This window comes from Microcaecilia unicolor, chromosome 2, assembly GCF_901765095.1.
Source record: "Microcaecilia unicolor chromosome 2, aMicUni1.1, whole genome shotgun sequence".
Lineage (NCBI taxonomy): Eukaryota > Metazoa > Chordata > Amphibia > Gymnophiona > Siphonopidae > Microcaecilia > Microcaecilia unicolor.
Window position 1 is genome coordinate 87,526,817 of NC_044032.1, and position 25,319 is coordinate 87,552,135.

At 49.2% G+C, this 25,319-nt stretch overlaps 1 protein-coding gene across 2 annotated transcripts in view; it reads left to right on the forward strand.

The window, feature by feature from the left end:
• PARP8 (poly(ADP-ribose) polymerase family member 8) overlaps nucleotides 1–25,319 on the forward strand; it is a 583,039-nt gene that overhangs the window by 516,486 nt on the left and 41,234 nt on the right. For both annotated transcript variants that reach the window (XM_030193114.1, XM_030193115.1), the window contains one exon: nucleotides 19,576–19,660. In XM_030193114.1, coding sequence (XP_030048974.1) covers nucleotides 19,576–19,660 — 85 coding nt within the window. The remainder of the gene's footprint in view (nucleotides 1–19,575; nucleotides 19,661–25,319) is intronic.

The following is a 25,319-nucleotide window of genomic DNA, read 5'->3' on the forward strand; positions in this document are numbered from 1 at the left end:
TATTATTATTAAACTAGAAACGGGGGGGGGGGGGGGGGGGGGGGGGGAAGGCCGACAGTCGCTTAAAAGCGCGTGGTTCGGGATAAGGTATCTTTCAAAGATATCACCAAAACAGGGAAGATAGGGTATCCTGATAGTGAGGTTTCAAAAGAGACCGTAGTAGATCAGGTGTCCTTAAATAAAAATAAAAATCAGACAAAAGATTGCAAATTAATACTGTCAAGTACTAAGCATGATGTTAATAGGAACAACAAGCATAGTTTGAAATGTCTATATGCGAATGCCAGGAGCCTAAGAAATAAGATGGGAGAGTTAGAATATATTGCACTAAATGAAAAATTAGATATAATAGGCATCTCTGAGACCTGGTGGAAGGAGGATAACCAGTGGGACACTGTCATACCAGGGTACAAATTATATCGTAGTGATAGGGTGGATCGAATTGGTGGAGGGTAGCATTGTATATTAACAAGAGCCTTGAATCAAATAGATTGAAAATTCTGCAGGAAACAAAACACTTCTTGGAATCACTATGGATTGAAATTCCATGTGTAAAGGGGAAAAGGATAATGATAGCAGTGTACTACTGTCCGCCTGGCCAGGATGATCAGACGGATGCAGAAATGTGGGACGCAAACAAAGTGGGCAACACAATAATAATGGGTTATTTCAATTACCCCGATATTGACTGGGTAAATGTAACATTGGGGCACGCTAGGGAGGTAAAATTCCTTGATGAAATCAAGGACAGCTTTATGGAGCAGCTGGTACAGGAGCCGACGAGAGAAGGAAAATTTCTAGTCCTTAGTGGAATGCATGATCTGATGCAGGAGGTAATGGTGCTGGGCTGCTTGATAACAGTGATCATAATATGATCGGATTTGATATTAGCTTTGAAGTAAGTTTACATAGGAAATCAAATACGTTAGCGTTTAACTTTAAAAAAGGAGACTATGATAAAATGAGAAGAACGGTGAAAAAAAACAGAGGAACGGCTGTGAGGGTCAAAAATTTACATCAGGTGTGGATGCTGTTCAAAAACACCATCCTGGAAGCCCAGGCCAAATATATTCCACGTATTAAAAAAGGAGGACGGAAGACCAAACGACAGCCGGGGTGGTTAAAAAGTGAGGTAAAGGAAGCTATTAGAGCTAAAAGAAAATCCTTCAGAAAATGGAAGAAGGAACCGACTGAAAATAATAAGAAACAGCACAAGGAATGTCAAGTCAAATGCAAAGTGCTGATAAGGAAGGCTAAGAGGGACTTCAGAAAAAAAGATTGCATTGTAGGCAAAAACACATAGTAAAAAAGTTTTTGGGTATATTAAAAGTAGGAAGCCGGCAAAAGAATCGGTTGGACCGCTAGATGACCGAGGAGTAAAAGGGGCGATCAGGGAAGACAAAGCTGTAGCGGAGACTTTAAATGAATTCTTTGCTTCTGTCTTCACCGAGGAAGATTTGGGTGAGATACCGGTACCGGAAATGGTATTCAAAGCTGATGAGTCGGAGAAACTTAATGAATTCTTCCATATCATCAAGCTGATCAATCCATAGACTGGTGGGTTGTGTCCATCTACCAGCAGGTGGAGATAGAGAGCAAACTTTTGCCTCCCTATATGTGGTCATGTGCTGCCGGAAACTCCTCAGTATGTTCTCTATCTCAGCAGGTGGTGGTCACACACAGCAGCAGCTCTGGCTAGGCCTCCAAGCCTAATTTTTAGGTTTTGTTGAGTGCCTGGGGTTGAGGGCTCTTTTGAGCAAGTGCAAACCTGGTGGTGCCAGGTCCCTCCTTTTCTCCCCCCTCCCGCTGGCTCCGTTAAAAAAAAAAAAAAAAAATTTTGAACGTCCTTAAAGGCGTTTATTTCGACGTTTATTTAAGCGTCTATTGCAGCTACTCACTGGGACACCAGGTCGTTACAACTCGGAGCGGACAGCAGGTAATTTTTACCTTTTTATAGCGGGCAGGGGGTTCCCCGATTATTCTCCTCGTGGCATATGGCGTCGGAGGGCGAGGGCGCAAAGGGTCGCTCCCCGGGTCGCTTGAGCGCTTCTAGAGGGGATGCGGGGGTCTTCAAGCCTGATTCGCCCTTGTTGGGTGACAGTTTCGTGACCGATGAATGTCCCGGTCCTTCCTCCAGCGTGGCGGTTTTTCCCGCCATAAACGCCCATCCCCCGCTCCTCGCCTCCGCCATCTTGGCCGGCCACGCGGCTCGGACGGCTTCTTCTTGGGCCGCCCTTGAGGTTGGAGACATTAATGCCATGAACGCCCTTAATTTGGGCGACGGCACAGAAGCGGCTAAAGTTAAGAGCCGTTCTTCCCGCGCGGCTCCTTCGCGGAGTTTCGCGCCGGACGCCATTTTGGATGCGCAGCATGTCTCTCCCCCGCTATGGCGAGCGCCGGTTGAGGGTGCGTCTAGGGCTGTTGCCCAGACTGCGGAAGTGCACAGTCTGGGGGGCTTCTCCCCCAAGTTTGTTTTGCTGCTGCATCAGGCCTTCCTCATGCACAACGCTGCCCCTGCTCCCTCGTCTGGTAAAGAGGTTGAGTTTCCCAGAGGTAAACGCCCTCGGGTTGATTCCCAGGCCTTGGAGGAATTTGTCTCCTCCGATGTAGATGAGGGCAGCGTGTCTGAGGTCTCCCAACGGTCCTTTGCGGATTCCTTGGAGGAGACGGATCCCCGCTCGGATGGAGCGGATGACCCCTCTGCAGCGCGGCTTTTTAGCCCAGAGGATTTGCCCAACCTGTTGTTACAGGCCATGGACACTTTGAAGATTTCCTCTCCGGAGGACGTCTCTCCCTCAGCCCCTGTTGGCTCTGCCATTATGCTGGGGACGAAGCGCCCGCCTAGAACCTTCCACGTGCATGATGCCATGCACACCTTAATTTCGGCTCAATGGGATGTCCCAGAAGCGAGCCTTAAAGTGGCTAGGGCTATGTCCCGCCTCTATCCTTTGGCTGTGAGTGAACGTGAGGCCTATCTGTGGCCTACCGTGGATTCTTTAATCACTGCGGTGACTAAGAAAACGGCGTTGCCGGTGGAAGGTGGCACAGCCCTAAAGGACGCCCAAGACAGAAGATTGGAGGCGGCCTTAAGGTCGTCCTTTGAGGCGGCTGCTTTAAGTTTGCAGGCCTCAGTTTGCGGCTCCTATGTGGCCAGGGCGTGCCTGACTATGGTGCAGCGGGCTTCCCCCTCGGATCATTCCTTGAGGGCTGATTGGCCGGCCCTGGAATCGGGCTTAGCCTATTTGGCAGACTTGCTGTATGATGTCTTGAGGGCCTCAGCGAAAGGCATGGCTCAGACAATCTCTGCGCGGCGGTGGCTTTGGCTGAAACATTGGTCTGCTGACCACGCCTCTAAATCCCGCCTGGCTAGGTTGCCTTTTAAAGGCAAGCTGCTCTTTGGGGTCGAGCTGGACAAAATCGTGACCGATCTCGGCACGTCTAAGGGCAAGAAATTACCAGAGGTCAGGGCTCGGGCTAGTACTCGTCCCGGTACCTTCAGAGGACGGTTGCAGGAAGCCCGTCGGTACCGCCCGGGCAAGTCGGGCTCTGCCCCCTCTTCCTTCAAGAGGAATTTCTCCCCCAAGCAGCATTCCTTTCGCAGAGACCGCCGTCCCGGAGGTGCTCCCTCCGGTCCTCCCCCAGGGTCTCGTACCCAATGACGGGGTCTTGGTCCACGCCCCAGTGCAGATTGGAGGACGGCTGTCCTCGTTTCTGGGCAAGTGGACCACAATAACTTCAGACGCGTGGGTGCTGGAAGTCATCAGAGACGGCTACAAACTAGAGTTCTGCCGACCCTTAAAAGACGGGTTTGTACTCTCTCCCTGCAAGTCTCCGGTCAAAGCTGTGGCAGTGCAGCAGACCTTGGACAATCTGATCCGCCTGGGCGCGGTCGTTCCGGTGCCAGAAAGTCAGCTTGGCAAGGGACGTTACTCCATTTACTTTGTGGTACCAAAGAAAGGAGGTTCTGTCCGGCCTATCCTCAACCTCAAAGGGGTCAATCGGGCCTTGAAAGTGCGGCACTTTCGCATGGAGACTCTCCGCTCTGTTATAGCGGCAGTGAAGGCAGGAGAGTTCCTGGCATCCTTGGACATCAAGGAAGCGTACCTGCATATTCCCATCTGGCCTCCTCATCAACGCTTTCTGCGTTTTGCAGTCCTGGGACGACACTTCCAGTTCAGAGCCCTCCCGTTCGGGTTGGCTACTGCTCCGCGGACCTTTTCCAAAGTAATGGTGGTCATCGCGGCCTTCCTACGAAAGGAAGGGGTACAAGTCCATCCTTATCTGGACGACTGGTTGATCCGAGCCCCCTCTTATGCAGAGTGCGGCAAAGCTGTGGACCGGGTAGTTGCTCTTTTGAGCTCCCTGGGATGGATCATCAACTGGGAGAAGAGCCAGCTGCGCCCGACTCAGTCCCTGGAGTACCTGGGAGTTCGATTCGACACCCAAGTGGGCAGAGTGTTCCTGCCAGACAATCGGATTGTCAAACTTCAGGCTCAGGTGGACCAGTTCCTAGTAGCCTCTCCCCTTCGGGCTTGGGACTATGTGCAGCTGTTGGGCTCTATGACGGCCACGATGGAAGTTGTGCCCTGGGCCAGGGCTCATATGAGACCGCTTCAACACTCTTTGCTGCAGCGCTGGACTCCGATGTCGGAGGATTATGCTGTGCGCCTTCCCTTGGACCCAGCAGTGCGCAAGGCGCTGAGCTGGTGGATGCAGACAGACAAGTTGTCTGCGGGAATGCCTCTGGTGACCCCAGAGTGGATTGTCGTCACGACGGACGCCTCGTTGTCGGGCTGGGGAGCCCACTGCTTGGGAAGGACAGCGCAGGGGCTCTGGTCTCCTGCAGAGGCAAAGTGGTCTATCAACCTCCTGGAACTCAGAGCCATTCGGTTGGCGCTTTTGGAGTTCATCCCGGTACTGGTGTTGAAGCCTGTACGGGTCCTGTCGGACAATGCCACGGCTGTGGCCTATGTCAACCGCCAGGGAGGTACCAAGAGCGCCCCTCTAGCCAAGGAGGCTATGAACCTTTGCCAGTGGGCGGAAGTGAACCTGGAGCAGCTTTCAGCGGCCCACATTGCCGGAGTCATGAATGTCAAGGCGGACTTTCTCAGTCGCCATACCTTGGAGCCCGGAGAGTGGCAGCTATCTGCTCAGGCGTTCTTGGACATCACGAAGCGCTGGGGCCAGCCGAGCCTAGATCTGATGGCGTCATCGGCCAATTGCCAAGTGCCGCGCTTTTTCAGCAGAGGACGGGACCCTCGATCCCTGGGAGTAGATGCTCTTCTCCAACAGTGGCCGACACGAGCTTCTCTATGTGTTCCCGCCCTGGCCCATGTTGGGCAGGGTGCTAGACCGGGTGGCAAAGCATCCCGGCAGGGTAATCCTGGTGGGTCCGGATTGGCCCAGGCGTCCCTGGTATGATCCTCTGCGGCTGTCAGTGGAGCAGGGCCTGTTACATCAGGGTCCCGTGGTGATGGAGGATCCCTCCCCCTTTGGTCTTACGGCCTGGCTATTGAGCGGCAGCGTCTGAGGAAGAAGGGCTTCTCAGACAAGGTCATCGCCACTATGCTGAGAGCGAGGAAGCGCTCTACTTCTACTGCTTACGCCAGGGTTTGGCGTATCTTTGCAGCGTGGTGTGAAGCAGGCTCACTTTCTCCCTTCACTGCTCCAATTTCTTCAGTGTTGGCGTTCCTGCAAGAAGGTCTGGAGAAAGGCCTGTCGCTCAGTTCCCTTAAAGTCCAGGTAGCGGCTCTGGCTTGCTTCAGGGGCCGCCTGAAGGGTGCTTCCCTGGCTTCGCAGCCAGATGTGGTGCGCTTTCTCAAGGGAGTTAATCACCTGCGCCCTCCTCTGCACTCAGTGGTGCCTGCGTGGAATCTCAACCTGGTACTAAGAGCATTGCAGAAGCCGCCTTTTGAACCCTTGTCGAGGGCATCTCTGAAAGACCTGACGTTGAAAGCAGTCTTTTTGGTGGCTATCACTTCAGCCAGAAGAGTTTCCGAGCTCCAGGCGCTCTCATGTCGAGAGCCTTTTCTGCAGTTCACTGAGGCAGGAGTGACTATTCGCACAGTGCCTTCCTTCCTGCCCAAGATTGTTTCTCGCTTCCATGTGAATCAGCAGCTCTGTCTCCCTTCCTTTCGTAGGGAGGACTACCCAGAGGAGTACTCTGCTCTTAAATATCTGGATGTGAGACGAGTCATCATCAGATACTTGGAAGTGACCAATGATTTCCGGAAATCGGATCATCTGTTTGTCCTGTTTGCAGGTCCTCGTAAGGGTCTGCAGGCTGCTAAGCCTACAGTGGCAAGATGGGTCAAGGAAGCCATTGCAGCGGCTTATGTGGCCGCGGGGAAGGTGCCGCCTATCCAGCTGAAGGCTCACTCCACGAGAGCTCAGGCGGCCTCGATGGCAGAGGCCGGATCCGTCTCCTTGGAAGAGATATGCAAGGCGGCAACTTGGGCTTCGGCTCATACATTCTCCAAGCATTACCGTTTGACTGTGGCTGCACGGGCGGAGGCCCGGTTTGGAGCTTCAGTGTTGAGGTCAGGGATTTCAATGTCCCGCCCTGGGTGAGTACTGCTTCGGTACATCCCACCAGTCTATGGATTGATCAGCTTGATGATATGGAAGGTAAAATTATGTATAATCATACCTGATAATTTTCTTTCCATTAATCATAGCTGATCAATCCATAGCCCCTCCCAGATATCTGTACTGTTTTTATTCTGGTTGCATTTCAGGTTCAAGTTTAGTCTTCAGTTACTTCAGAAAGACTTCGTGTTCAAGTTTTTTCACTTGGATTCTTCAAGAGTTAAGACGAGTTTGTGTTACAGTGAGCTGCTGCATTCCTCTCCCCTCCGTTTTACGGGGCTGGATTGAGACTTAAAATTCTGCCGGCACTCCCTCCCGCTTCGTGCGGCTGTAGGGCAGCTTTGTACCCCTCCCGCTTCGGCGGTGTTAGGGTCAGTCAGCTCCTCCCGCAGTTGCGGTTGCAGGATAAGCCAGATCCCCCCGCATCGGCGGGTGTGGTGTCCCTCCCCCGCTCCGCGGGGATGAGCTGGACGGATTCCCCTCCCCCACTTGTGTGGGGATGAGCTGGGTTAATTCCCCTCCCCCGTTTCGGCGGTGGTGAGCTGGGCAGAGTGTCCCTTCGTGGGAGTAATTCTCTAAGTGCTGAGTCCTGCGGATGGAGCTTTGATATCGACATACTGAGGAGTTTCCGGCAGCACATGACCACATATAGGGAGGCAAAAGTTTGCTCTCTATCTCCACCTGCTGGTAGATGGACACAACCCACCAGTCTATGGATTGATCAGCTATGATTAATGGAAAGAAAATTATCAGGTATGATTATACATAATTTTACCTTTGTAAACCTGGAGGATGTAATGGGGCAGTTCTACAAACTGAAGAGTAGCAAATCTCCTAGACCGGATGGTATTCATCCCAGAGTACTGATAGAACTGAAAAATGAGCTTGCGGAGCTATTGTTAGTAATATGTAATTTATCCTTAAATTCGAGTGTGGTACCAGAAGATTGGAGGGTGGCCAATGTAACGCAGATTTTTAAAAAAAGGTTCCAGAGGAAATCCGGGAAATTATAGACTGGTGAGTCTGACGTCAGTGCCAGGCAAAATGGTAGAAACTATTAAGAACAAGATTACAGAGCATATTCAAAAGCATGGATTAATGAGACGAAGTCAACATGGATTTAGTGAAGAGAAATCTTGCCTCACCAATCTACTATATTTCTTTGAAGGGGTGAACAAGCATGTGGATAAAGGTGAGCCAGTTGATATTGTGTATCTGGATTTTCAGAAGGCGTTTGACAAAGTACCTCATGAAAGACTCCAGAGGAAATTAAGAGTCATGGGATAGGAGGTAGTGTTCTATTGTGGATTAAAAACTGGTTAAAAGATAGAAAACAGAGAGTGGGGTTAAATGGTCAGTATTCTCAATGGAGAAGGGTAGTTAGTGGGGTTCCCCAGGGGTCTGTGCTGGGACTGCTGATTTTTAACATATTTATAAATGACCTAGAGATGGGAGTAACTAGTGAGGTAATTAAATTTGCTGATGACACAAAGTTATTCAAAGTTGTTAAATCGCGAGAGGATTGTGAAAAATTACAAGAGGACCTTACTAGACTGGGCATCTAAATGGCAGATGATGTTTAATGTGAGCAAGTGCAAAGTGATGCATGTGGGAAAAAGGAACCCAAATTATAGCTACGTCATACAAGGTTCCACGTTAGGAGTCACGGACCAAGAAAGGGATCAAGGTGTCGTCGTTGAAGATACGTTGAAACCTCCTGGTCAGTGTGCTGCTGCAGTTAAGAAAGTAAATAGAATGTTAGGTATTATTAGGAAAGGAATGGAAAACAAAAATGAGGATGTTATAATGCCTTTGTATCACTCCATGGTGTGACCGCACCTCGAATATTGTGTTCAATTCTGGTCACCGCATCTCAAAAAAGATATAGTGGAATTAGAAAAGGTGCAGAGAAGGGCGACAAACATGATAAAAGGGATGGGACGACTTCCCTATGAGGAAAGGCTAAAGCGGCTAGGTCTCTTCAGCTTGGAGAAAAGGCAGCTGAGGGGAGATATGATGGAGGTCTATAAAATAATGAGTGGAGTTGAACGAGTAGATGTGAAGCGTCTGTTTACGCTTTCCAAAAATACTAGGATTAGGGGGCATGCGATGAAGCTACAGTGTAGTAAATTTAAAACGAATCTGAGAAAATGTTTCTTCACTCAGCATGTAATTAAACTCTGGAATTCATTGCCAGAGAATGTGGTAAAGGCGGTTAGCTTAGCGGAGTTTAGAAAAGGTTTGGACGGCTTCCTAAAGGAAAAATCATAGATCATTATGGATTTGGGGAAAATCCACTGCTTATTACTGGGATAAGTAGTATAAAATGTTTTGTACTTTTTTTGTGATCTTGCCAGGTATTTGTGGCCTGGATTGGCCACTGTTGGAAACAGGATGCTGGGCTTGATGGACCTTTGGTCTTTCCCAGCATGGCAATACTTATGTACTTATGTACACAACCAATCACATACTGATATCCTAATAATTATTATGAAAACTTACACCACACATCTTATGTAAAATACACAGCAGCTAAATTCGCAGACCACCAGTCCTGACATAAAACCAGTCTGTCTCAGACAAAAGCCAAGAACTAACTATCCCCTAATTAATAAGTAGTAAACCCTGTTATCTCACCCTGCAGTCCTTGGCAGTCTTCCAGTGGTAAAGAAGCGTATTCCTCTGAGATTCAAGCTGAAGAGTCAGTGAGTCTCTCAGTCCAGGAATAAAGTTCAAGGTCTGGCACAGTCTTTAGGTAAGGCTGTTTCTCCGAGGACAAGCAGGCTGCTTGTTCTCACGACTGGGTTGACGTCCATGGCAGCCCCCATCAACCGGAAGAAAACTTTGCGGGCGGTCCCGCACGCAGGGCATGCCCACCGCGCATGCGCGGCGTCTTCCCGCCTGTGCGCGACCGTTCCCGCTCAGTTTTTTTCTATTCTGCGCTGGAGAGAGACGTGTTATCGTCTCTCTCTCTGTCAGCCCCGGAAACCGGATTGTGGCCTAGCCGCGGCTTTTTTCTATTCGCGTACGCGTTCGCGTATTTTTTCTATCGCTTTAAAAAAAGTTTCCTTTTCGTTCTTAGCCGCGAGGGCGCTTTGTCGCGGCCTTGTGGCCGCGCGGTTGTTTTCTTTTCGGGTGTGCTTTTCACCGACACCATCGACGACTTTGACTTCGCCGACACGATTTTTCCGTCGACTTCCTCGAAGGTCCCGAGCGGATTCAAAAAGTGTGGTCGGTGCGGCCGACAGATCTCGCAAACCGATACCCACGCTTGGTGCCTCCAGTGCCTCGGCCTGGAGCATAATACCAAGACGTGCACCTTGTGTCTCGTCTTAAGGAAGCGGACACAGGTGGCGAGGCAAGTTCTTCGGGACCGTCTTTTCGGAACTTGCGCCGGCCCGTCGACTTCGACGGCATCGGTGTCGACGGCCGGATTTTCGGTACCGATATCGACGAAATCGGCGCCGACTCTGGCACCGATCCCAGGAGTACAGGTACCGTTGGCCTGCTGGTGACGGCCGCGCGGGCAGTCGGCCCCGGCCACTCCCTCTACCCAGGGCCATCGGGACCGAACCCTGTCGGATCCGGTTCCTCGAGGCCAGGGGGTTCTACCTCCTCTTTGTCTCTGCCGCCGAGCGCCGATGATGGGCACCGAAAGAAAGCGAAGAAACACCGTCATCGGTTGCCCACGGCGCACGGGACTGCCAGCTCCGGTACCTCGAGGGATGACTCGACGCCAAGGAAGCGGCAGTGCCGAGAGGAGCGTTCCCCCTCTGTGGAAGAAGTGTCGCTGCGTCAGTCCGCGGGTACTTCGGTACCGTCTTCTGGACCCGAGCAGCTTCCGGCACCGACACCCACACCAGCCCCCCTGCCTTTCCCGACAGCGGACCTTGACGAGTGCCTCCAAGCCATCCTTCCGGGGATTCTGGAAGGGCTGATACGCCAGGCTCTGCCGGCACCAGGGGTGCTTGCACCCCCGGCGCCGTTGATGGAGGCGCCGGTGTGCTCTTGCCCGATGCCGAGGCCTCCGACGCCGCTTGCGGCACCGGTGTCGACCGCCACGCAGGTGGAGTCGACGTCGATGGAGGGAGCTTCATCCCCGCCGGCGCGGGAGTCCACCGCTCGATGCCATTATCGAGGACGTGGTTCCTCGCAGTCGAGACGGGCCCTGTTGAGTTCTGAGCTACAAGAGCTCATGTCCGACACCGAGGAAGAGGAGGCCTCGTGGGGGGAGGAGGAGGACCCCAGATATTTCTCCTCAGAGGAGTCTGTGGGCCTTCCCTCCGACCCCACTCGTTCACCGGATAGGAAGCTCTCGCCCCCTGAGAGCCTCTCCTTTGCCTCCTTTGTCAGGGATATGTCTATTTGCATTCCCTTTCCCGTGGTTTCTGTGGATGAGCCGAGGGCGGAGATGCTCGAAGTCGACTATCCATCACCACCTAGAGAGTCTTCCACGGTGCTGTTGCACAATGTCCTCAAAGAGACACTGCTTCGGAACTGGCTGAAGCCATTATCTAATCCCACCATCCCCAAGAAAGCGGAGTCCCAATACAGGATCCACTCTGACCCAGAGTTGATGCGGCCTCAATTGCCTCATGACTCAGCGGTCGTGGACTCTGCTCTCAAGAGAGCACGGAGTTCGAGGGTTACCGCCTCGGTGCCCCCGGGGCGAGAGTCTCGCACTCTGGACTCGTTTGGGAGGAAGGCCTACCAATCGTCCATGCTCGTGACCCGCATCCAGTCATACCAGCTCTACACGAGCATTCACATGCGGAACAATGTGAGGCAACTGGCGGACCTGGTTGACAAGCTCCCCTCGGAACAGTCCAGGCCTTTTCAGGAGGTGGTCAGGCAGCTGAAGGCGTGTAGAAAGTTCCTGTCCAGGGGTATCTATGACACCTGTGATGTGGCATCTTGAGCTGCAGCCCAAGGTATAGTGATGCGCAGACTCTCCTGGCTGCATGCCTCTGACCTGGACAACCGCACCCAGCAGCCAGGGGGATAACATTTTCGGCGAGAAGGTCGAGCAGTTGGTGAACCAACTACACCAGCTCTCGACAAACTCTCCCACCGGGCGCCTTCAGCATCCACCTCTGCAGGTGGATGTTTTTCCCGGGCCCGGCAGGCTGCACCCTATGCCTACAGCAAGCGTAGGTACACCCAGCCAGCCCAAAGGCCTGCACAGGGACAGTCCCAGCGCGCTCGTTCCCGTCAACAGCGTGAGCCTAAGCAGCCCCCTGCGCCTCCACAGCAAAAGCAGGGGATGTGCTTTTGACTGGATCCATGGGAACATAGCCACCATCAAAGTGTCCGTGCCGGACGACCTGCTGGTCGGGGGGAGGTTGAAAGCTTTTCACCAAAGGTGGCCTCTTATAACCTCCGACCAGTGGGTTCTCCAAATAGTGCGGTGCGGATACACCCTGAATTTGTTCTCCACCCCACCAAATTGCCCACCGGGAGCCCAATCCTTCAGCTCCCATCACAAGCAGGTACTTGCAGAGGAACTCTCCGCCCTTCTCAGCGCCAATGCGGTCGAGCCCGTGCCACCTGGGCAGAAAGAGCAGGGATTCTACTCCAGGTACTTCCTTGTGGAAAAGAAAACGGGGGATGCGCCCCATCCTAGACCTGAGAGGCCTGAACAAATATCTGGTCAAAGAAAAGTTCAGGATGCTTTCCTTGGGCACACTTCTACCCATGATTCAGAAAGACGATTGGCTATGTTCCCTGGATTTAAAGGACGCTTATACTCACATCCCGATACTGCCAGCTCACAGACAGTATCTCCGATTCCGTCTGGGGACACGGCACTTTCAGTATTGTGTGTTGCCCTTTGGGCTCGCCTCTGCACCACGGGTGTTCACGAAGTGTCTCGTGGTGGTTGCGGCGTATCTACGCATGCTGGGGGGTGCACGTGTTCCAGTATCTCGACGATTGGCTGGTCAAGAGCACCTCAGAGGCAGGAGCTCTTCGGTCCATGCAGTGCACTATTCACCTTCTGGAGCTGCTGGGGTTTGTGATAAATTACCCGAAGTCCCATCTCCAGCCAGTCCAATCTCTGGAATTCATAGGAGCTCTGCTGAATTCCCAGACGGCTCAGGCCTTTCTTCCCTAAGCAAGGGCGCAGAATCTTCTGTCCTTCATTTCCCGGACCAGAGCGTCTCAGCAGGTCACAGCTCGGCAGATGTTGACACTCCTGGGTCGTATGGTCTCCACGGTTCATGTGACTCCCATGGCTCGCCTTCACATGAGATCTGCTCAATGGACTCTAGCTTCCCAGTGGTGCCAAGCTACCGGGAATCTAGAAGATGTCATCCGCCTGTCTGCCAGTTGCCGCAATTCGCTGCACTGGTGGACGATTCGGACCAATTTGACCCTGGGACGTCCATTCCAGATTCCGTAGCCCACGAAGGTGCTGACGACGGATGCATCTCGCCTGGGGTGGGGAGCTCATGTCGATGGACTCCACACCCAGGGACTGTGGTCCCTTCAGGAACAAGATCTTCAGATCAACCTCCTGGAGCTCCGAGTGGTCTGGAACGCACTGAAGGCCTTCAGAGATTGGCTGTCCTACCAAATTATCCAAATTCGGACAGACAATCAGGTTGCAATGTATTATATCAACAAGCAGGGGGGCACCGGATCTCGCCCCCTGTGTCAGGAAGCCGTCGGGATGTGGAGTTGGGCTTGCCAGTTCGGCATGCTTCTCCAAGCCACATACCTGGCAGGCGTAAACAACAGTCTTGCCGACAGGCTGAGCAGAGTCATGCAACCGCAAGAGTGGTCGCTCCATTCCAGAGTGGTACGCAAGATCTTCCGAAAGTGGGGCACCCCCTCGGTGGACCTTTTCGCCTCTCAGACCAACCACAAGCTGCCTCTGTTCTGTTCCAGACTACAGGCGCACGGCAGACTGGCGTCGGATGCCTTTCTCCTCCATTGGGGGAACAGCCTCCTGTATGCTTATCCTCCCATACCTTTGGTGGGGAAGACCTTGCTGAAGCTCAAGCAAGACCATGGCACCATGATTCTGATAGCGCCTTTTTGGCCCCGTCAGATCTGGTTCCCTCTACTTCTGGAGTTGTCTTCCGAAGAACCGTGGAGATTGGAGTGTTTTCCGACTCTCATTTCGCAGAACGACGGAGCTCTTCTGCACCCCAACCTTCAGTTTCTGGCTCTCACAGCCTGGATGTTGAGGGCGTAGATTTTGCTTCGTTGGGTTTGTCTGAGGGTGTCTCCCGCATCTTGCTTGCCTCTAGAAAGGATTCCACTAAAAAGAGTTACTTTTTCAAGAGGAGGAGGTTTGTCGTTTGGTGTGAGAGCAAGGCCCTAGAACCTCGTTCTTGTCCTGCACAAAACTTGCTTGAATACCTTCTGCACTTATCAGAGTCTGGTCTCAAGACCAACTCAGTAAGGAATCACCTCAGTGCGATTAGTGCTTGCCATCATCGTGTAGAAGGTAAAGCCATCTCTGGAGAGCCTTTAGTCGTTCGATTCATTAGAGGCTTGCTTTTGTCAAGGCCTCCTGTCAAGCCTCCTGCAGTGTCATGGGATCTCAACGTCGTCCTCACCCAGCTGATGAAACCTCCTTTTGAGCCACTGAATTCTTGCCATCTGAAATACTTGACCTGGAAGGTCATTTTCTTGGTGGCAGTTACTTCAGCTCGTAGAGTCAGTGAGCTTCAAGCCCTGGTAGCTCATGCTCCTTATACCAAATTTCATCATAACAGAGTAGTACTCCGCACTCACCCTAAGTTCCTGCCAAAGGTGGTGTCGGAGTTCCATCTTAACCAGTCAATTGTCTTGCCAACATTCTTTCCCAGACCGCATACCCGCCCTGCTGAACGTCAGTTGCACACATTGGACTGCAAGCGAGCGTTGGCCTTCTATCTGGAGCGGACACAGCCCCACAGACAGTCCGCCCAATTGTTTATTTCTTTCGACCCCAATAGGAAGGGGGTCGCTATCGGGAAACGCACCATCTCCAATTGGCTAGCAGATTGCATTTCCTTCACTTACGCCCAGGCTGGGCTGGCTCTTGAGGGTCATGTCACGGCTCATAGTGTTAGAGCCATGGCAGCATCAGTGGCCCACTTGAAGTCAGCCACTATTGAAGAGATTTGCAAGGCTGCGACGTGGTCTTCGGTCCACACATTCACATCACATTACTGCCTCCAGCAGGATACCCGACGCAACAGTCGGTTTGGGCAGTCGGTGCTGCAGAATCTGTTTGGGGTTTAAATCCAACTCCACCCTCCAGGACCCGATTTATTCTGTTCAGGCTGTACTCTGTTAGTTGTTCTTCCTAGGTCAATTTCTGTTATGCCCTCGCCGTTGTGAGGTTCAATTGACCTGGGTTCTTGTTTTGAGTGAGCCTGAGAGCTAGGGATACCCCAGTCGTGAGAACAAGCAGCCTGCTTGTCCTCGGAGAAAGTGAATGATACATACCTGTAGCAGGTGTTCTCCGAGGACAGCAGGCTGATTGTTCTCACCTACCCTCCCTCCTCCCCTTTGGAGTTGCGTTTTACTCATTCCTTTGCTTGTCATTCAACTGAGCGGGAACGTTCGCGCACGGGCGGGAAGATGGCCGCGCATGTGCGGTGGGCGTGCCCTGCATGCGGGACCGCCCGCAAAGTTTTCTTCCGGTTGGTGGGAGCTGCCGTGGACGTCAACCCAGTCATGAGAACAATCAGCCTGCTGTCCTCGGAGAACACCTGCTACAGGTATGTATCATTCGCTATATTGTAGCTGAGCTAACCTTGTGAGTTTGTTACAAGGTATGCAGTTCACTGGTGTTTAGGAAATCAGTCTCTCTCTCTCTCTCTCTCTCTCTCTCTCTCTCTCTCTCTCTCTCTCTCTCTCTCTCTCTCAGCCTTCTATCCTTCTGCAAGTCTTCTGGCCTTCTTCCTTCTGTTTTCCTTCTTCAGTCCAACTTTTGGCATCCAAGGGTCAGATGATTCCTGTAGACCAATCACAGACAGTGTAATAATATCCAGCCAGCTTCATGGTCATGAAGAGAGACCTTTGTTATAGCAAAGAACCAGTTATCAGATGGTATGCAAACCTCCCCATCAGATCCCATACTCCTAGAGCTATCTGTGTCTCTCTCCTCCATTCTTCCCAGGAGATAACTGGGCTAGTTTGCAACAAGTAATACTGTGTCCTTGGATGAAGTCATCTTGGTATGCCCAGCAGTAATTTTCCTGTGTAGAAAAGCTGGTTTCTGATGATTACAGGCCACAGGCTGAAAAATCCATATTGTTATAACAGAATGGTTCAGGCGTGTATAGGCACCAGACCAGCAAAGGTGAGATCACAGGTAAATACTCCTACAAGTTCACCTCAGTATACTCCCATCTCTTGACAGCCCCTAGTTGTTCAATTCATGAGAGGCTTGGTTTTGTCACAACCCCAGTCACACCTCCGTCTGTGTTATGGGACCTCAATGTCGCCCTCCTCAGTTGATCAGCACTCCATTTGAGCCACTTGTTTTCCTGTCCCTTGACAAGCTTAATCTGGACAGTCTTGTTTTTGGTGGCTGTTCCTCAGCTCACAGACCACAGTTCCACCTTACTCTAAATTTTATTGCAGTAGAGTAGTTATCTGTATGCACCCTGAGTTTCTGCCTAAGGTTGTGTGAGGGTTTTATCTATATCAGTTGATTGTCTTGCCTAGGTCCTTCCTACAGTCTCATGCCCCTAGTGAGCACACATTGCACAACTTGACACAAGCGAGCATTGGCCTTTTGCTTGAAGCGACCTAATTACCATAGCCAGTTTTCCCAACTTTTTGTTTCCTTTTATCCCAACAGGATGGAGGTTGCCATCGGGAAACGCACAATATCTATTTGGCTATTAGATATTTTTCTTTTTCTTACCCCCATGCAGCCCAGGAAGGTCCTCTCCAGGCTCACAATGTCAGAGCTATGGCTGCATTGTTACCCTCCATTGGGGAAATTTGCTAGGCTTCTACATGGTATTCATTCCACACATTCACATCTCATTCCTGGTTTAAGTAGCATGCCTTAAGCAGCATGTCCTACGTGACAGTCGGTTTGGATATATAGTTATGCAGAATTAGTTTGGGATCTAGAATCCAATTCCACCCACCCAGGCCCCTTTTTATTCTGTCTCAGGCTGCATATTCAACTATTTGCATGTGGTCTCAGATTCATCTATTTTCTAACCTCACTGTTGCACGGTGCAGTTTGTCATTGGTTGTTGTTTCCAGTGAGCCTGGTAGCTAGGAATTCCCCACATGTGAGAATATTAGCCTGCTTGTCCTCGGAGAAAGCAAAGGTACTTACCTCTAGCAGGTATTCTCCAAGGTCAGCAGGCTATATATTCTCACATACCCTCCCACCTCCCTTTGGAGTTGTTTTTTCTTTGTAGTATGCTATAGTATTGTACTGTTGGTCCCGCACTCTCATGGTGGGCGGGAAGGCACTCTCACATATACAGTGGAGCACTCTCGTGCTCCAAAGAGCTCTGTAAAAGTTGATTCAAGCTCTGGACCAGGCAATGCAAACCACGTTACCCACATGTGAGAATATATAGCCTGCTGTCCTCGGAGAATACCTGCTACAGGTAAGTATCTTCGCTTTACTGTCTTATGCTATCAGTATATCAAAGTACAGTGTCCGGTGATGAGATAGAAGTGCGTGTTTACAGATGCGATTTTGAAAGAGAAAAAAAAATTACTTGCACCAATAACTGGGCTTGGAGGGCATTTTCGAAAGAAATGTCCAAGTTGCGATTTGTACGTCCTTGCAAAACGTCCAAATCCAGGGGTGGGGAAAACCATATTTTCAAAAAAAGCTGGACATCCATCTTTCGTTTCAAAAATACCGTCAAAGACGTCCAAATCTTTAAATTTGGACGTCTCTAGACATGGACATTTCTGACTTTCGGCAATTTTCGAAACCAAAGACATCCATGTCAAAAACGTCCAAATGCAAGCCATTTGGACATGAGAGGAGCCAGCATTTGTAGTGCACTGGTCCCCCTGACATGCCAGGACACCAACCGGGCACCCTAGGGGGCACTACAGTGGACTTCAGAAAATGCTCCCAGGAACATAGCTCCCTTACCTTGTGCTGAGCCCACCAAAACCCACTACCCACAACTGTACACCACTACCATAGCCCTTATGAGTGAAGGGGGCACCTATATATGGGTACAGTGAGTTTGTGGTGGGTTTTGGAGAGCTCGCTGTTTCCTCCACAAATGTAACAGGTGGGGGGAGTATGGGCCTGGGTCCGCCTGTCTGAAGTGCACTGCAGTACCCACTAAAACTTCTCGTGGGACCTTCATGCATTGTCATGGACCTGAGGCTGGTATAGAGGCTGGCACGACATATTTTTAAGATGTTTTTTGAGGGTGGGAGGGGGTTAGTGACCACTGGGGGAGTAATGGGAGTAACGATTCTCTCCGGTGGTCATCTGGTCATTTCGGGCACCTTTTTGTGCCTTATTTGTAATAAAAACACGTCCGGGTGAAAACATCCAAGTGTTTGTCAGGGACGTTCTTGCTTTTTTCGATTATGGGTCAAAGACGTCCAAGTGTTAGGCACGCCCAGGTCCCGCCTTCGCTATGCCTCCGGTACGCCCCCTTGAAATTTGGACGGACTGCAGTTGGAGATGTCCAAAATCGGGTTTTGATTATACCGATTTGGACGTCTCTGTGAGAAGGACGTCCATCTTCCGATTTATGTCGAAATATGGACGTCCTCTTTCGAAAATGAGCCTGTTGGTAACTCATTGCTGTACCCAAAATAACATGAATTATATTTATAAACCTTGAATATGGCTAGATTGGTGGATTACTGGTAGTTCAAAACCTCTGAGTCCCATGGACTATAATAAATGCACTGTTTTAGTGAGAGGTAAGGTTGAGATTTCTCTTTAGAGGAGAAAAGAGGCAAGATGAAGAATGCTTTCTCAGCAGTGAAAAGCTTGGCAGATTTGATCACAGTAGGTTGTATGAGAAAGAGGCATGATAAACTTGAGCTCATAACTGTCCCCCCAACCCAATCACCATTTCATCTCTCTGCAATTGAATATTCTGAGATGCATTTTTTAACTGTGTTAACTAAGAATGTTAGATGCATGACTTTAAAAACAGTTACCATTATAAAAATGTGGGTTGTGTTGAGAATTGAGGGGTCCCGAGCCCCCCCAAGAAGGCTGGAGTGACCTTAAATCTGACTCCATCTCTAAATAGCACTAGTACTGGGGTACTCAAGGAGTTATTGCCTCTAAGGGAGACGTTAGGTCTAAGGAAAAGATACCAGCCTTATGACAAACTGGATTTAGATTACAAGTTATACAATGCATTTATACTTACAGCCTTTGATCATTAAGTGAAGCCCACGAATCATCATTTGGAATGAGGAGTTTATTTGCCAAGGTATAAGTCAAATCAGTGATTGACAACAGGCATGTACAATCAATTAATTATAGGAATATAATAAGCTGCAAACAGGTGTTAATTATTTGCTAATGTTTTATAATTTCTTTCACCAATTAGAGGTTTTACAAGGGAAAGCAATTAGGTAATTTGTCAATTCTGCTGGACACATTGGTTTCCCTTGGAGAGAGAGTGCCAACCCTTTTCTCTCTAGCTTAAACCAGGAAAACCCCTGATTTTTATAGGTGCCCTCAGGATATATTTGAGTTATGAAAGATACATAAGAGTTATTGGATTTATTACTGAAGATACATAAGAGTTATTGGAGTTATTACAGAAGATACATAAGATGTTTGATATAGTGTAGAAACAGTTAGATAGAGTTCAGGGACTGATGCTCTGCAGGGCTTCCACTTGCTGAGGGGCAAATTCTTGTGTTGTCCCTATGGTAGGTGACAGTGCCTAGTTAGTGGTTTTACAGTTGTAAGGGAGAAGTTGAAGAGAGGGACAAGCTAAGGCTTTTGTGTGTATAACAATGCTGAAAGTTACTAGATACAGAAGGTTTCACTGTTTTATCTTATTATAGTGATAACCTCATCTGAATTGCACAAACATGGAGAAATCTGGGTAGTTCCCAACACTGATCATGTCTGTACAAGATTCTTCTTTGTGTAAGTATGATTTTTTTTTTTCATATTGGTATTTTATTTTGGACCAGATTCAAACCTGTTGCAAACTGGCACAATCTCCCTGGCCCTCGAGATATGTCTGGCTATCGTCTTTGCCTTGCAGTATAACAACCCATAAGCAAAACATATCTTTGGAGATATTAGTTCATCCTTCAAGTTGGTCCCTAATTGAGAGGCGTGGACACAGGGTGTGCAATGGGGCGGACTGTGAAATGCTCAAAGTAATTGTTTACAGGGTAATAAAATTTTTAAATGTGTGTTGGTCTAAAGAGCAAGGTGGGTGAAGATTGAGTGTAAATGATAATGGTAGAAATGGCAGTAAGAGATGGGTGTGGCCGCACAATACATATAGCTAGGTACTTGTTCAGCATTCCCAGATGAATGGCACATTGGTCAGGATTCAGTCATGGAATGAAATTTAAATATATTTGGCCCAATATTCAGCCAGTGGCGGTCAACGTTTTGCTGACCACTGCCTTTTTCCCCAAATATTCAATGCAGAGCCATGTCCGGGCACCTCCACTGAATATCTGGGCATATACAGCCGCATAAATCATAGCCAGTTAAGTGTGATATTCAGCACTTACCGGGCTACGATGAACCGCATAAAGATATGACTGTGTTTTCTGCGGTCCTATTTATGAGGCTGTCCTAGCCAGTTAAGTGCTGAATATTGGCAGCTAAGTGCTGACTCTGGCACTAGACAGTTAAGGTTTTAGGTACACATTGAGTGGATTTACATAGTAACGTAGTAGATGATGGTAGATAAAGACCTGTACAGTCCATCCAGTCTGTCCAACCAGATAAACTCATTGTTAAATTTTAACCAGTGGTGTAGCTATGTGGGGCCTGAGGGGGCCGGGGCCCCTGCAGATTCACCCCCGGACCCCCCTCCCGGCGAACCCGCCGCCGCCTACCTTTACTTTTGCTGGCGGGGGATCCCACTCCCCGCCAGCCGACGTCTTCTCAGTCCTTCCTGCTCTTCAGTTTGTTTGCTGACGTCCTGCACGTTGTACGTGCAGGGTGTCAGACTCAGAGAACAGTTCTGTTCTCTGAGTCTGACGTCCTGCACGTACAACGTGCAGGACGTCAGCAAACAAATTGAAGAGCAGGAAGCGACTGAGAAGAAGCCGTCGGCTGGCGGGGAGTGGGATCCCCCGCCAGCAAAAGTAAAGGTAGGCTGCAGCGGCGGCGGTTTCGCGGCGGGAGGGGGGGGGGGCGGCAGTGTTGGGGGGGGGCGGTGCCGGGGGGAGGGCTAAAATGTGCCCCCTCCCCCTGGGCTCTGGACCCCTCCCCCACGGAAGGCTGGCTACGCCCCTGATTTTAACTGCCAGACCTTTGATCAGTCTTCTAATTTTTAGAGATCTTTTCTCAGTTTCTACTCCCTCCGGGGTAGCCACTCTATTGGCTATCTTCATGCTATCCACAAAAAGGCAAACTTTTCCTTCTAACCCTTCAGCAATGTCTCTCACAAATATATTAAACAGACCGGCCCCAGTTCTGACCCCTGAAGCACTCTACTACTCACCTTCCTTTCCTCCAAGTGGATTAAATTTACCACCACCTTCTGCTGCTGTCAACCAGTTTCCAATCCAGTTCATCTCTTTGGGTCTTATGTTCAGCCCTCTCAGCTTATTTGCGAGTCTTCTGTGAGGAACAATATCAAATGCTTTGCTAAAATCCATATCCTTCATCCAGTTCTTTGGTTACCCAGTCAAAAAAATCAATCAGATTCGTTTGGAAGGATTTTCCTTTGGATAAGCTATGTTACCCTGGATCCTGCAACCCATTGGATTCTAGAAAGTTAACTATCTTTTTCTTCAGCAGCAACTCCATTATTTTTCCTACCAGCCTGTAGTTTTCCACTTCTTCTCTGCCCCGCTTTTGTGAAGTGGGACCACATCAACTCATCTCCAAACCCGTGGACCCTCTCCTGTCTCTAAAGATATATTAAATAAATCTTAAGTGGTCTCGCCAAGATTTCTCTGAGCTCCCTCAGTATCCTGGGATATATCCCATTGGCCCCATAGCTTTGTTCACTTGTAGGTTTTTCAAGTTGTTTATAAACACTTTCTTCTGTGAACGGTGTAATGCTTTTGCCAATAACTGCCAGTTCCCCAGATCCAGAGAAAGTTTGCTGAAAAAAATCTGCTTGCGTATTCAGAGCCCCTGCAATAGGAGCTGCTGAAATTAGAGGAATGTGGATCTCATCCCACAAAAAAGAATCTCTGTTTCTGTGACTAGATGAACACTTTTGGCTCCCCACTGTCTGATGACATAGGAAACCGCTGTCATGTTGTCTGAGAGAGTCTTCAGTGATTTCCCTCAAAGTTGATGAGCAAAAGAAAGCAAGGCTTTTTGAATTACTCTGAGCTCTAGTCATCTGATGTACCAAGAGGCTTTGATTGGAGACATTAGCCTTGGACTCACTAAAGCAGACGGAGCTCTGCAGCCCAATAAGCTGGCATCTGTTTTTACTACAAACCAATTCTGAATTGTCAGAGGAAGGCTTCATTGAATCCACCAGTTGAGGCTGAGTTTGGCTTGGAGGATTCAAGAGAGATGGAGACAAACAGCTGAGTAGGAACCGCTGAAGTAGTCTGATTTGGAATCTGGCCCATGGAAGAATGTCCAAGGTAGAGGCCATTGTATCCAGAACGAGTCCCAGACCCTTGGACATGGAAAGGAATGTAGATTCTGACTTGGGTATGAATCTTTTGTTGATGATCAACAGGAAGAAATGTCTTCCCTAAGCCTGTGTCGAATATCACTCCCAGATACTCCTAGATTTGTGTTGGAAACAACTGACTCTTCATGAAATTGTTTGTCAGTCCTAAGGACTGAAGAAGAGCAGCTACCTTGGATGAAACTTGCAGATTCTCTTGATAGGAAGAGTTGCAAATCAGCCAGCTGTCGAGTTATGGATGAACCTGAATTCTGCCCGTACGAAGGAAGGCTACCACTACTACCATGAGCCTTGGAAAAATGTCCCTGGTGATGTGAAAATGCTGAATGTAATGGCCATAAATTGGTAATGTTCTCCAAGGATTACAAGTCACAGAAAACCTACGTGGGGAGATTAGAAACTCTCCCTACTGGACTAAAACTATTACAGCTGTAATGTATGTTGTGAAATGTTGAACCCTTAACACACTCTCTTTTCTGAAGTACAAACCCAGGTGGAAAGAATCTGTCAATCACATCTGGGGATAAGCTGTACTGTGTCTAAAAGAGGCATTTGCAAGATGTTTGGCTGGAGCTTTGCATGGAGATTCCAAGAAAAAAAATCTGAAATGGAATGGGAGAACTCCAGTTTGTAACCCTGCTTTATTATTTCCAAGATACTTTGGTCTGAGGTAATTATGGAGTTTGAAGCCGAGTTCTTTCTGTCAGCACGAAAGAAAGGCTTCTCTTTGTTGGAAGTTGTAACGCTAAAAGTTAGATTTGCATGGTCTGTAGCACTTGGCCTCACGAAACATAAGATGAGACTAAGAAGATTTAAACGCATCTTTAGGCTTGCCCACTGGCAATCTCTGAGACTTGGAGTCCCCTAGGTCTTTAGCAAGCTTCTCTAGCTCTTCTCCAAACAGAAGTTTACCTCTAAAAGGTAGCTTGCTAAGTGTGACTTAGAAGCCACATCAGCTGACCAATACCTAAGCCAGAGCCATCTTCTAGCTGAGTGTGTCAAGAACTGGCTGGCATGGTTGTACATTGGAGCTAATTAATGTGGCTGAGAGCCAGAGCTAGATGGTGTATCAGAATATGGCTGGTTTGAACCATTGTGCACTATCGGTAGCAAGCTGCAGTGGGACTTGAACCAGCAACCTCGGATCTCTATGATCACTCTCAACTGGCTGCTTTAATCATTAGTAGTTCTGTAATATTGCTAGCTGTCCAATACAAATAAAAGATGCAAAAGTGCAACAGAAACATTTAAAGACACTAGCAGGGGCATTTTCGAAAGAGAAGGGTGCCCATCTTCCGACACAAATCAGGAGATGGGCGTCCTCTCTGGGTCGCCCAAATAGGCATAATCGAAAGCTGATTTTGGGCACCTTCAACTGCAGTCCGTCGCGAGGACGACCAAATTTCATGGGGGTGTGTCGTAAGCGTAGCAAAGGCGGGACTGGGGCGTGCTTAAGAGATGGGCATCCTCGGCCGATAATGGAAAAAAGAAGGGCATCCCTGACAAGCATTTGGTCGACTTTACTTGGTCCATTTTTTTTTCACAACCAAGCCTCAAAAAGGTGCCCAAACTGAACAGATGACCACCGGAGGGAATCGGGGATGACCTCCCCTTACTCCCCGAGTGGTCACCAACCCCCTCCCACCCTAATTTTTTTTTTTTTTTGCCAGCCTCAAATGTCATACCCAGCTCCATGACAGCAGTATGCAGGTCCCTGGAGCAGTTTCAGTGGGTGCAGTGCACTTCAGGCAGGCGGATCCAGGCCCATCCCCCCTACCTGTTACACTTGTGCTGGTAAATGTGAGCCCTTCAAAACCCACCCGAAACCCACTGTACCCACACGTAGGTGCCCCCTTCACCCCTTAGGGCTATGGTAGTGGTGTACAGTTGTGGGGAGTGGGTTTTGGGGGGGTTGGGGGGCTCAGCACCAAAGGTAAGGGAGCTATGCACCTGGGAGCAATTTCTGAAGTCCACTGCAGTGCCCCCTAGGGTGCCCGGTTGGTGTCCTGGCATTTCAGGGGGACCAGTGCACTACGAATGCTGGCTCCTCCCACAACCAAATGGCTTGGATTTGGTCATTTTTGAGATGGGCATACTCGGTTTCTATTATCACCGAAAACCGGGGACGACCATCTCTAAGGTCACCCATCTCAACATTTAGGTCGACCATCTCTAAGGTCGACCTAAATGTTGAGATTTGGGCGTCCCAGACCGTATTATCGAAATGAAAGAGGACGCCCATCTTGTTTCGATAACAGCGGTTTCCCTACCCCTTCGCCTGGACGTCCTTAGAGATGGGTTCCCTTAAAGATGGTCGTCTCTATTCAATTATGCCCCTCCACGGCATACAGCTAGTGGTGCTGTTTCGATACAGTGGTTGCTGACGCTGGTATTACCACCAACCACTTGAAAAATTGGAGATCACACCAAACCCAGACAGACAAAAAAAAAATCTCCCAATCGAATACAAAGGAAGTGGTCAAATTTATTCAATATTCTTCCACACATCCTCATCATTCTCCACATAGCTATTCTCAGTGTCTTTCAGTCTTCCTTTCCCCAATATATCTGATTTAGTGAAAGAATTGGAGTGCTCATGGGTTAAGATGAATACTGAATGAAAAATGGTTATGTTTCTTATTTACTGTCAGCCAAAAAGTGAAAGAGACCCACAGGATGGACCATCAGAAGTTATTTTAGGTTAAGGTTTGAAAAGTCCAGCCAAAAATGTATCTACTGTTCTTCAGCTGTAGGAGTAATTTTTTAATGAAATTTGTAAATGCAAATGAAAGCAACAAGATTAACTTGTATAAAGTAATGCATATTCAGAAGAATCAATAAATTACTATAATATATAATAAAATTGCTATAATAAAAGAAGAAATATAAAGTGCTAAAACAGTCCACAATAAATCCAAATAAACCGTTGAAGCCAGAGTAATCAAGAAAAATTAA